Source organism: Miniopterus natalensis, chromosome 5 (assembly GCF_054644295.1).
Source record: "Miniopterus natalensis isolate mMinNat1 chromosome 5, mMinNat1.hap1, whole genome shotgun sequence".
Lineage (NCBI taxonomy): Eukaryota > Metazoa > Chordata > Mammalia > Chiroptera > Miniopteridae > Miniopterus > Miniopterus natalensis.
The window spans coordinates 33,578,872-33,592,722 of NC_142085.1; the positions used below are offsets into that span (position 1 = coordinate 33,578,872).

Below are 13,851 nucleotides of genomic sequence, written 5' to 3' on the forward strand. Positions count from 1 at the left end.
TTAGAGTAATTTGGGGGATACGTAAACAGAAGGAATGGCTAGGAGCATAGTGTCATCTGGCAGAGAGCTTATTTCCTGAACCCTGTGGATCTGGTGAAAACCCAACAGAGATGCCAATATGCTTCTCCTCAGTAAATGCTACCAGTCTCCACACCACCAGGCCCAGTGAGGCTTGAGCAAGGTGTTTTATCCAAGCAATCCTTTGCATAACTGCCCAGCGCCTGCAATGACCTAAGTCAGTCATGCAAAGAGACTTTCTTATGCTTACACCAATATTTTCTTTCAGTTTTCATTTTCTGCTGCTCCTAACCCACGGGTTACGACTATTGTTGTGATGGTGGAGGTGGCACTTTGCAGTCTTTTCAGTTAAGATCTTGAATTTGTTTGAAAGCAAGGCTTAGAATCCCCAGGCTGGATTTCTTTACACGGTTGCTGTCATGTGTGCACCTGGGATACCTGTCTCTTCAGAAGGGTGGGAAGAAGTGAGGTCTATTGATCCCGAAGAGGAAACAATCCAGGCCCGACGAGCAGGCGCTGGTAAGCAACAATGAGTTTGGGGTACGAGAATCCCGCTTCATTATTTTTTCCAGTTAGTCACAAGTCTATATTTAACACTCCCTCTGTATCTGTTTTTCCAGTGCATATATTCACATTCTGTGTGTGTCAGGTGTGGAGTGATCTTGTCCCATTTTCTCAACAGCACAAAGTTTCCTGCTACCAATTTTATCTGCAGCCTTTTTCTCTGAGAGATATTAGATTTGCCATATACCCCTAAAGATTGTAAGACAATTAATCACATTTGTGATTTATTTTCTTGTGTAGTAGCCAAGTCAAAAAAAGATTTAAAGATTAGAATGTTTGTGTTCCCTGAAAATAAGGAAAAACAGTAGCAAGTTGCTGAATTGTGCATGAGTTTCATTTATAGTCAGTGTATGACATGCTTTGCTTACTCATGCTGACACAAAGAATGAGAAATAAATGACAAATTGGAATCATCACTAGTGGAAAATCAGTCCCCACATAGGAAGTTTGTGTTACTTTTTCAAAGTAATGGATCCCGGGTTCTTGTGAAAGAGCTGAACCCTTTCCACAAACAGGCCTTGGCTGAGATCACAATAACTCAAGGTCAAATGGTATATGTGAAGCAAGCTCCAAATTGCATTGGATGTTAGGTTTTACTTGTTCTTTCCTCAGGGAAATCAGTCTGCTGGTCTTTGAAGTGGCTGTGAAATCACAGCTGAGAGGGAGGCTATGAAATACAAAAGCCCAAGGAGGGATACGTGTGGCTTGAAATGGACAGAATGCTAGGAATATTTTAAATAAGTAAATACTGTTAATATACACTTGTGAATTAAGAGATGAAAATAGAAGGATTTTGTCCCTACTTATCTGTGGACAGTGACGTCAGTGGATGGTACTTGTTACCATGCATGGGATCTCAGTATGTGGTGCCCAGAAATAAAAAGATAGGACGTTTTAAGAGAAATTTAACATCGGCCCCTTCTAATATTGGTTCTCTGTTTTGATTCTATAATTATGAAATCTTTATATACCATTTCAGAGACCTTGCTAGGTTTCTCAAGTATTTTCTGTTAGAAATACAATTTGTTACCATTTGACAAATTTTCTCATACGGAGGCATTTTAGGGAACTCAAGATAATTATACAAAATTGAAATAAATTCATGAGATGAAATGAGGGATAGATATTAGGTTAATAGCATTCTAAATGATTTTATAATTTGAAATAACTCCATTCCAGGTGATAAAGGAGAAAAAAGAAATAAGAAAAAAAGACATACAAAAGAGAGATTATCTCCAAATTCAGGCACAATATTAGCCACATACAGTGTATTAAAATGTTTTAATTCATAGTCTTAGCCTACATAGGCTTATAAGATCCATAGATTCTTAACTTTCAATCAAATAAAAGTACATGGTGCTATTTTGGGGAAATTGGTTGTTGAAAGTTTTGACTTTCCTTTCATCATTACTCTTTGGCCTACTTTCTGGGTCAGTGGTTCTGTCTGTAGACCATGGTAAATGTATGTTTTGTTTCTGACAGAGCCATAGTAAAAAGAGTTTAGCTTCAGCAGGTATAAGACTTCAGCCCTGTGAAGTGGCCTGGAGAATCCTGGCTGGCTCCAAATGTGCAAAGCTGAGGTAGAAGACCATAGGTCCATCTGCATCATTATAGTCTTTGACACCAAGTCACTGGCATTTTAACAAAACTGGCACAACTCTGAAGTCATCTACCAAAATAATTACAATAGCTCCTACTTACCACAGTGTAGTGAAAAGCTCCTACACGGGCCTTTAAGTCAAATTCAAGTCCAAATCCCTTCTCTACTACTTATAAATCATGTGACCTTGAGTGAATTAATTAGCTTTTCTGAGCCTCATTTGTAGTATGGGGCAGGTAATACTGATTTTGCCACACACTTGTGAGAAATAAAGGAATTAAAATTAACACAACACAATATTTGGCACATAACTGTGATTCAATTAATGTTTATTTCCCTTTCTGTTTCCCAGCAACAATATGGCCAGTTTTGACCCAAGAGAGTTTAAGCATACTTGGAAGTTGGGGGGCTGGGGGAAAGCAGTTATAAATAGAGAGAAAATCATGTTCTTTGGAGAGAGGGAAATTATTCAATTTGTTTGAGGCTATTTTGCAGTGGATTGGTGACAATGAGATGATCCATGTTTCAGTATTTTTTCCTTATCAGATAATTATTTTTACAAGTATATGTAATTTAAGTAAACAGAGTGAATTTGGTTTAAATAAATGAAAGATGGTTCTTTGATTTTCCTCTATTATCATTTGATCATTTCATTTTCTAAAGCAAACTAAAAGCAGCCTGCCTCTACTTTTCAATAACATCCCCTAGTGGATTAGAGAAGTATATCACTGTTCATTATTGTTTCTGGAAACTGAATTATATACCATGATAAAAATGAAATTGAGGGAGTTACATGATTTAAAATCAACTAATTTTGTTATTGTTGCTGTTGTTCTGTGTTATACCTGATGTGGGGTGAATAAAAGAAATGTAGTGACTTAATAGAGGGTAATGATTCTGTATCTCAGTGAAAAATTTATTAGATTATGAATTGTGACTCTGCCATCATCAAAGACCTGCATCTTTAAAATATTGGAAATATGAACCCCCCTAACTCCCTGGCAAAACCTGTTTGGGGCTGTCCTGCCCCCTGGAGAGGAGCTAGAAACATGGGGCTGGCCGGACCGGAAGCGCCTGAGCAAGCACCTTGGTCCCTGTTCCCAACGTGCACTCCTGCGCTCCGGGCTTCTGCTTCCTTGTGCCCGTTGTTGTCCCTGGGCTGAGATCCCTCAGATAGGGAGACTGCAGAGGAAATGATCTGTTACACGGGGCTTGGCAGGATCATCGCCAGGAATTGATAATGGGACGCAATCATTTCAGGTGAGTTTTCTGTGGTCCAGCAGCCAGCAGGGGTCTGCTTGATTTTGTCATCTGAGCCCACGGGTATCTCAGTGCAGTCACTGGGGGGATCATAAGAGGAGCTCTTCAGGCATCTGCCTGAGTTTTTCTCCTGTGCTGGCTTTCAGGGACCCCCCAGCGTTTTGTGTCTCTGACTACAGGAAGGCAGCATCTTCCGTGCCTTGTTTCAGGAAATGGTTAATTATGGACCTGCCAGAGCTTTGGTGTTTGCTACAGTGGGAACCTCTTTAGTACAGCACAGAGCACTATAGATTAGTGCAGTAATCAATGAGAATCTGTACACTGCAGAGATCCGTTTTGATGACAGCAGCACTTACGGCCTTGTTTAGTGTCACTGTTGTATAATGATAGACACTGCAGCCTTTTTTTGGTTTTGATTCAGAATGCAAGGACCACAGAGTTTTTGTTTTTGTGTTTAATTTCTTTTGCGTTCTGGTGGATTTTTAATAGTGGTGTGGATTTGCTGCCATTGCTAGCTAGAATCTAGTGATCTGATGCCAGTAGCATTTATTTAACCACTCTGATGCTGCTGTTATGTTTGCTGGTTTCTTCAGTTCCTACTACTTCATACGTTGCTCTCAGGAACAGGTAAACTAAGCCATAATATTAACCTTATGCATAAATGTAAAAATAATGCAATATATTGGTTAATTATCAGTGGATTCTGTCAGTAGAGAATGAGGACTATTTTACTTTAAACATGGAAATTACACAAATATATTATCATTTTAGAATACATGGTGATTGTCTAGTTGAATTATATGAAGTTATTTTTATGTTTCATGTTTTAAATGACTATGCGAAGTGTATGTTAAATTGTCTATAAGTTAGTATTTAACTCTTACCTTGATGTATGTATATTACACAATTAATTCAGAAGCATATATTTTCCTTTTGTGATTGGTCAAGGAAAGTTGTTCTCTCTGTTTACTGATTTCACTAAAATTAGAGGCTTCAGAGCTTAATCTTCTTTAAAATATATAGATATCAGTCTGTATCTAGGCTGTTATTTTGAAGTATTTAAACAAAGGCTGCAAGGCCTTGTTCCTCCTAGTCGACAGTTATATTAGAGCATGTCATGGAAATGCCTGTGTTTTTGTATGATGCTAAGCTTTGAACTAGAGGGAGAACTGTTCAGATAAGGAGGGCTTAGAGCCCAGACAGAAAGAAGAAAAGGGAAATGCACGCCTTTGGGCCAGAGTTGGGCGTGTGACCTTGGGCGACAGACTAACTAACCCCTTCTGGTCCTTGTTTCCATTAAGCCAGTCTGAAAAAAGACTCTAATGTTATTCTCTGTGGCAATGGCTCAAGATCAGGTGCTCAAAATCATCTGACGATCATTTTTGTGTAGAGAAAGAAACAGTACTGTTCAATTTTTAAAGGTATGCAGTTTCCTCAATACAGGAGAGAAACAGAAGTATTTTAGTTTTTTTCTTTCCTTTGCTTTTTTTTTTGAAGAGAGATTATGGCTCTTGTAAATTAAACTAGAAACTCTCTTGGCTCCATTGTAACAATTTTGCCAAATAGGCATTGAGCAAGTTTGAGGTGTCTTGAGGGCACCTGCTGTCAGACTGTGCTCCTCAGGAGGGGAAAGAGGCATCATGCGTTATGCTGCAGGCAGATAAGGTCCTGGACGCAGAGCCGCTGTGCTGCCTGAAAGCCTGCCAGGGACGTGGGCACTCCTCGCTGTTCCCGCACGCCCTCTCAGGGACAGGGTGTACTGCTGAGGGCAGCTGGAGAAGCTCCTTCCTCCCCTCCTTGGCCGATGACTTCCAAGAGGTCCACTGTCTGCTGAGGGCAAACTCAGAACCCAAAAGGTCAGAGGCAACTAGGAAAGAAGCTGCCAGCAACCTCTCACTTCCAAAAGTCTGAGTCAGATTGCCGCCTGTCAAATGCTAGTTACCATTCATGAGTCTAGACTAATTAAATATGTTCTTTGGGAGAACAGAAAGATGTTATTGTAAATTGAACCATGTGCTTGCGGAGTGGCTAATTGCTGCTGGTTGATGAGGATTATGAATCTTGTGTTCATGCCCGTACTGACTGGGTCTTTTCATCACTCATCGTGATGAAAGGCTGAGACAGTGATGGTTCACTCCCACACAGATGCACAGGAGATGAAAGAAAAACAATGATTGATTTCTCTATCTAGTTCTAAGGAACCAGTTTGCTCGATTGGCGGTCTCAACACATATAGATACGAGGGCATTAACTTTACTAGTAAATTGATTTTCCATCCTACAAAAGATCGTCTGCTCAAGTCTATTCCAACTTCCTGATTTTATTTGGTGCTGTTAGTTATCAGTGCATGGCTGATCGGAAAGCTCTTCAGGAGATGGAGGTGTTTTCCTTTTGAAGTAGTCCCTGTGACTGTTCCTAAGAAGAGTTCTGTTAAGGGAGTGATGGAAGTCATTTGAACAACAAAGACAAAATTAATCTCTGTGAACAGCAAGTATATATCCTTCCCTATATTTCTGCAGGTAATCCAGAGGCACTTTTAATGAATGAAATAAATATTTTCTGTCCTCAAGTTTCTAAAGCCAGATGGATTAGGAATAAGCATATCAAACTATAAAATAGAGAAATCAATGACAGAATTAATAATTATAATAATATTAATAATTAAGAAGACTTTTATAATACTTATTTTTATGACCTTAAATTGTAGGTTAATGAAATGGGCTTAAGTAAACCAATTTTTATCTTTAAGAAGGTAGTTGTCATAATTATATAATGAGTTGGTTAATTCTTTGCAGAAATGCAACCAAAAATTTTGAATGTCTCGTTAATTTAAATCCATTGTTTCAAAGAAGCTTTTATATGAGTCGTATGAGTTTTAAAGACCTGGGAGATAAATTCTCATTTTGATAAACTGTAAATATTGAACAGATTTCAAAGCCAATGCAGAAAAGGGGGCACATTGATTGTAGTAAATGGATTCTCACAAACATGTTTTTAATTGTATAACATCTGTGAGATATTTTAGACTCATTCATAGCTTTCGAAGGTTTGTTTGGTAACAAGAAGCTGGTCGTACTGCAGTATTTTGTCCTGTTCTGTTTGTTTTGTTTTCCTCTAGAGAACACTTAGCCCTCAAATCTTGGCAGGTCAAAACTAGAACAATTTTTTACCCACTTTGAATTTTTACTTTTGTTTCAAGATTATGTTTTCTAATTTATTTAGATTTATGAAGTTATTATTTTTCTATATTTTTCTTTTTAGTAAATGCCTTTAAAATTGGTTAAAGCACTTATCTGGGAAGAAATATTAGCCCATCTGTATATAGTAAGTTCTCTTGCCTATTGATATTAAAGGCTTTTTAAAATTATGATTAGACTCTTGATAGTTCACAAAAGTGCTTTCTGAGGTGAATTCCCTTGTCCTCTATATGTAATCACAAAGCTCATTTTGTCTGAGTATGGTTGCTTGATTTCTTAAGTCTAGCGTACTGCCGAGGCTAAGGACCTGCATGAAAGGATAATTCTGGAAGCTAAAGGTAAAGCATAAAGGCAAGGTAGCGATGTCCCCAGCCTGAGTCACTCCTTCCTCCAACTCTTCAACTATTTGTTCCTAATTTTTTTTTTTTAAACCTCACCAGAGAATCTTTTTTCCGTTGCTTTTTAGAGAGAGTGGAGGGCAGGGAGAGAGAGAGAGAGAGACATTGATGTGAGACACATGGGTTGGTTGCCTCCCGAATGCACCCCAACTGGGTCTGGGGATCGAGCCTGCAACTGAGGTACATGCCCTTGATCAGAATCGAACCCGAGACCCTTCAGTCTGCCCACCAATGCTCTAACCACTTAGCAAACTGGCTAGGGCTGTTCTTAATTTTGAGAGAGATCATGGGACCTTCAGAGAAATAAAGGAAGCAACAAGCTCTCCACAGAGAAACACTTTATGCACACACCACTTTATGTACAATTTTAAAGGATGTATGCATCCCTTAAACCTATGCACCATATAAAAGGGGTCACATAACCCAGGTTATAACCTTGCTGTAAAGATTACAAAACCAAATTGCTTAACGCATTTGGTGGCAGAAAAAGTCTTGCCTACGTGAAGGTAAGTCATTTTTCTCCTATGGATAATGGTAGAACTCAAGACCTGCTTCAAAATTCTCTTGCTTACAAAAAACTTAATTACCATTTGATATTTTCATGGCTGTGTTATCATTCTACATCACAGTGAAAAAATCCACCCCAAGTGTAACTCTCCCAAAATGTAAGTAAATGATTAAATATACTGATGTAAGTAAAGGGGATAGGGATGACTGAAAATTCAAACACAGCACAGCCCGCTTTCATTTAGATGAGTAGGAGGCTGCGCTTTATGTGGACCCCCATTTCATTTGTACCTGAAGGGCTGGCCAGGGCTTGTTTCTGTTCAGAATGCCTAACAGACTGGTTTTGTTTTTGAATTTTCTCTGATAGGCTTCTTTGACAAATATGTTGTGATTCCCTGACTTCGTATGCTAGCCTTGTTCTTGATCAGATGTTTAGTTACAGAGGTCTTCAGGCAGGGTTTGTTTTAGTCTGCGAGGTTCTCCTGTCATCGGAACTATTCAACGAAGGCATAGAAGTGATGGGAAAATTGAGCACGGAATAGGAGCCCCCCAAATATCTGTTTAATCTGAAAGACCCTTTAGAATATTGTTGAGAAATCCATGCTTTATAATGAGGAGGATCTGTTTTTGGAGTTTTCTCTTGTTGTGCCTTGAGTTTGCCATCCAGAATCTTTGAACATACTCCCTTTGGGCTGCACATTTGCCAGCTAGTTGTACAAAGCTGAACTGCAGTGGGTACAGTTTTCCTGCTTGTGAACTAGCTGCACACCTGGATGTTTGATATAAAATATAATGCAGTAATAATTACATCAAACAAATACTGTAGCAGGCCCAAAGATCTGTGTGTGTGTGTGTGTGTGTGTGTGTGTGTGTGTGTGTGATTTTTGTCATCAGTTTTTGCATCACTTTGGAAAACAAAATTATAGAAATTTTGATAAGTGAAATTATAAAGCCTAGCAAGATGTTTCCTTTTGATTTTTTTATCCCTTTCAGTAGTTACAAACAAAAGAAAAAGAAAGAAAGCAAAATAGCCAGGCTAGAGTAAGATAGAGTTTCTCATTTGAAAAATTGGTATTTAGCTATTAGAATACAGTTGCAATAATTATTTTAATCCAAGTTCTTTAAAGATGTATTTTAAATACAAATAATAAGCATTTTATACCTAAAGGTAAATGCTACTTACAGTTTGCCACATAGGAAGAAAATGGGATTGAGTTCAGGAGATGCTATTGACTGACTCTTGTATTTTAAAATGGAGATAAGCCTTTAATTCGATTCCAAGTAAAATATATGTGTCTTTATATTTTGGGAAAGGTTAAGGTAAATTATGACTTTTTCATAATGTTGGAACTATTATAATCACTATTATAATTTGATATTTCTCATGAGTCAGTCCATTTCTTCCGTTCATTCTTGCTGTGATCAGTAAGCCATTTAGCTACAATATGGGTTGGTTTATATGGAAATCTCGGACAGTATATGATCTTACATTCTGAGATCATTGGAATTCTGTCAATCTAAAATGTGCTCATATTTATTGAGAGATATTACTTAACAATATTTACTATCTTTGTGAGTGACATCACTCTGTATCTTAAGTGGTATGGATTTATAAAATTTGCATTAGAGAACACAAGAAAAATTATTAACATTATTGATATAACATTCAATTTTTTCACAAATTGTTCAAAGAATAATTTCAAATTTCAGTTTTAACGTCACTGAAAATTTTAGATATTAGTGCTAACAATATTCAGTTTCACTTTTTTCACCAAATATCTCTTAATTTCACAATTTAATTTTGCTACATAATCATTCTCCCAGAAATGATAGTTTTGTTCACTTTGCTTTTACTTTAAGAGACATTAATTTTAGTAAGTATCTTTAGAAGACAATTCAGCCACCCTGTGTGTAGGATATTATGCAAAGAGCAAGAAACCCTTTATTTCCCATTTTTAGTATGCATTCACAAAGTATCCAGAAATAGAATATTCCAAGGGAGAAAATAAGAATTGATGTTTAAAGTGCATTGACTCCTTAATTTTAATACACCATAAATCTAAAGCAGTATTTGATAAACAGTTACATGTTTTTGGGTTTTGTTGCTTTGATGAGTAATGATTTAATTTTGGAATTATAAAATCTTAGCTTCAAATCCCTCATTCGAGACAGCTGAGTTTTCCAATACGCTAAATAATTGCCAGCCAGTTTGCTGTTATTGATTTCATTTGCATTGTTTTAATTAAAATCTTCCTTATCAGAATTGTATACTACTTTTGTTTGTTTGTTTTTAACCAGGAATTCTGTAAAAGGGATTTCATCCTACTTTCATAAAAATTTCTGTAATATTTTTAGTTGTTAAATAATGGGTTTTGTTTTAACATCGGTTATTATGTTGCCTGTTAGTGCAGTTATGAGCTACTCACAGTATCCCAGTGTTAAGGGCAGATAGACCCTTAACTGGTTTGTTTGATTTGTTTTGAATTTCCCTGTGCCCTTTCTTGTGAATTCTTATTGCTGTGAGTGTGCTTGTCTTTACTGGCACCTTTGCTGTTTAGCAATGTGCATCTTCACTGATCCTGTGGGGTTGAATAACAAACTCTTAGGATTGTGATGGAAAAAGTGTGAGTAGAAAACCTACTGGATTTTTGAAGGAATAAAGTCTAGGAGCTCAGATTTGTGATACTGGTTTTTGCTAGATGAGAACCCTCTTTCTCTTCCTTTCAATTCTTTGGCAAGATTCACAAATCGGCTAAGATAATTTGCTGTTTACTGAATTCTGCTGTTTAAGCTATGGATAAGCTAACACCTGTACCTCAATTGTATTTTTAAGTTGTTTCTCATTGTGTCAAAGATAGTTTGAGTTTGATGAATGAAAAAAATCTAAATTTTAATGGAACAGTTATAATAAATATATTCAAATGTTTTGTGTATAAATATTTAATAATTTTTATTTTAATTCCCACTTTAAAATCTACCTTAATACCAAAAGCAACTTAAGCTAGCCACCAAATGTAAAAATAGAGCCACTTGAAATAAGTTAAAAACATGTAGAAAACATTGGTAAGAATAGGTTAGAATATTTGGTTGCAGATTTAACCGTAAACATTCTAACACATATGGAGAGTTACATCCGTTAATCGTTAATCGGTTACAACATCGTCAGCTTCTGTAACATCAAAATAAGCCAGTTGTTTAAATACACAAGTTTCTTCTGTGTAGTTTCACAGAGAAGATAGCCAGCAGCAGCATGATCCTTATATGAGTAACACCATCCCCGTGATCCATATAGTGAAATGTTAAAGGACAATATGTAAAAGGAATATTGGGAGCAGCGAAGGCAAAGGGATTTTATGGCAATGCAGTGTAACTACAGATGCATGGTTGTCTTAATGGTCTGGATTAATTCCGAGTTAGATTTTATAATATCTTAATAGATTCACTGCATATCCCTCACAAAGACCTCTGGATATTATTGCTTTAAATTAAATATTTCAAAAATATTGAAGTACATTGTATTAAAAAATATGTGCTCTCTGAAGTGAGCTTGGGAGTAGTTCAGTACAGCTGGGTAATTGTGGAGTCATTAATCTAATGAGGCGGACACACTGGGCATTGGGTTTACCTGGCGTTTCTGAGTAGAAGACCATCCCATTCTTAAGAGAGCCCCTGTGACCAAGCCGAGAAACCATGTTGAGCATTTTAAGTCCAGGCCAGTGAGATGCCCTGATTTTTTAAAATGATATGTTTTGCTATGAAAATTTAAGATGAAGATATTTTGAAATTATGTATTACAATGGAAAGATCATTTTAGACAGATGAATCCAAGCCTTAAATATGTAGGAACTCTGGAAGTGAAATCTTTTCTTGAGTCAGTAGGTTCATCTTTGACCAACCTTAACTTAATTTGTTTTATAATAAGAAGTATATTTGCTATCTATTTGCATTTGTGAATATTACTTTTTCTCCTCCACTGCTCTTTGTGCTCTCTCTTACTTGAATTTTCTTCCATCAAATGGAGCTGGAGCACATTTGAAGGGACATGCTTTCATCCCTCTTGACCTCTTTCACACTGCGGCAGAGGTTTAGACTGGCGACCTTGCAGTGTCTGCAACCTAGTTTCCCGTGGCTCTGATTTTGATGGTTTACGAATGTGGATACTTAGCATTTTTCTCTAGAACAATGTTGAGGCATAAAATCCTCTCCAAATTTCTATGCCTGGCGATTTCCCATTGCCAATCAAGGAATACCCAACTTTAAAAAAGTCCTTTAATATGTCTATAAATTATTTGTTTGTGTAGCCAAAATAAAAACAAAGACAAACAAACAGAAAAAGAAACAAAAAAGAAAGGAAAAAAGCAACATTTAGAGTAACTTGCTTTGATGGGGCTCTGGTTTTAAAACATCTGTTTATACTGCCAAAAATGTTCTGCTAGAATAAATTTGTTTTCTAGTATTTTATAGCTTAATCATATTTTAAAGTTTAAGCAGTACCAGCTCTTCATAAGTACTTCCGTTTTGTTCTATATGCCCTTCAATTCATCTTTATCATCATCTGACTATTATCCTTATTCTCCCTCTCACCAAAATCATGATAATGTATTGATCTCCACGTTTTTCATTTTTATGTCTTTGGATGTAGAGGCAGGTAGAAATTGATTTGACATTCAGAATTATGATTGCAAATTAATATTATTTTGCCTGCATTGCCTGGATGTGAGGTCTGGATACACACTAACATTTCCTTTATGAAAGATATTTGCATCTAGAGTGCTTTCTTATGTGCTGTGGACTTGCCCAGCTCTACGGTTTCTTAAACCTGTGGTTAGCATCCAGTCCCCAAACAATGAAAACAAATAAACCCCGGTTTTTTCCACAGGGTTTCCTGGCTGGTTATTCCGAGGCTTTGCACGTGACAACCTGTTCTCCCACGTGAATGGAATACTCAGTGTCAATGTGGAAGCCTGGTCAGTTGGAAAGTTGCAGTAAAATGTTTCCCTCCTGCGTGCATTCCCAAATTCCTACTGGTGGAGAGCCACTGTGTTAGAAGAAACAAAACAGTTTCCCTAAGATGGTTGACTTTGTGGTTTGCTCTTCAGGGTACTTCACTATTCTGTGTTTATGCTCCAGGGAATAAATTTTTCAGTCATTAGGCCTCAAGCCATATTTATACATGAAATGTATTCCTCACTAAACTATTATTTGTGGAAATCTTTTTGCCCTATCAGTCACCTTAGACTTTTCTTCAGCTACATTTTATCATGTAATACAAATACGTGATAACTACAGTCTGGTCTAGATTTCCTGAAGACCGTGAATACCCTTATTTTAATATTCCGAAGCTCAAAGGTGTGTATGTGTCTGTGTATGTGTGTGTGGTTTTTGTTGTTATTGTTTGAAATTTTCAGTAACTTTCATGGATCAACCACTTCTGGGTCCTGTAGCATGAGGTCGATGCAGAGGCAGAGTGAGGAGGTCACTGTGCAGCACGGTGTTACGGCAGTGTTTCTGAACCCTAGAGCCTCACGCAGTCTCAGATATCTAAATTATGTTACTTTCAAAACCAGGAAAAATTAAACTTACTACTAATGTTTACCATCTCAAACAGCTTTTTATTTCTGAATGTCTTTTAGCTGATTTAAGGTGCAGTCGCAAAATTTTCTGTGCTTTCTCAAAGCCCCATCATCCAGGGTGACCTCATTACATATTTAAACTTACAGTTATTATTTTTTAAGACCATCAATCTTGTTATTATTTAGATTATTTTGTTAGGAATATAAACTAATAAAAACTTATCTGAGGAAGTTAAGATGTTTATAACCCATTAGAATATAAATATTAAAATGTATTCCATAACTAATGTCTACACCAAATAATTTTTAAGGTGTAATACAAGTGGTTGCAAGGAAACATTTTCAAGGGCATCCTGAATCATCAGAAAAAAATATAAAGGGTTAAAGTAGCCTACCTGTTTCATGATTTGAAGAAATTCAGTCTGAAATATTTAGTTTATATACCACATGTAATTTGTTCTCCCACTTAAAAATATTATATGAAGAAGAAATGACAAATGCTTATTTTTAGGTTAAGGATACTTTGTGCAAGCCCATCAAATTAATTACTTCACAGTCTAGATATTTTTGGTTAGGAATTCATCCGTATACATTTTAATGTATAGGTTGCTTAATTATAAAAGTAACCATATTCTTAATCCCTTAGGCTTCCATTGGCTTTGTGGAAATTAACAGGAGAATTTGTTACCAGTTTTATATATGTTACTTCTTATTCAACAATTGGAATTTAAAAA

At 36.6% G+C, this 13,851-nt stretch overlaps 1 protein-coding gene across 1 annotated transcript in view; it reads left to right on the forward strand.

Annotated features, from left to right (window-relative positions):
- The first annotated feature begins 312 nt into the window (after window positions 1-312).
- The window catches only part of LOC107531617 (regulating synaptic membrane exocytosis protein 1), a 161,365-nt gene continuing 147,826 nt past the window's right edge, over window positions 313-13,851 (forward strand). Inside the window, exon 1 of the mRNA XM_087817473.1 lies at window positions 313-537. Coding sequence (XP_087673599.1) covers window positions 438-537 — 100 coding nt within the window. The 5' untranslated portion in view covers window positions 313-437. The remainder of the gene's footprint in view (window positions 538-13,851) is intronic.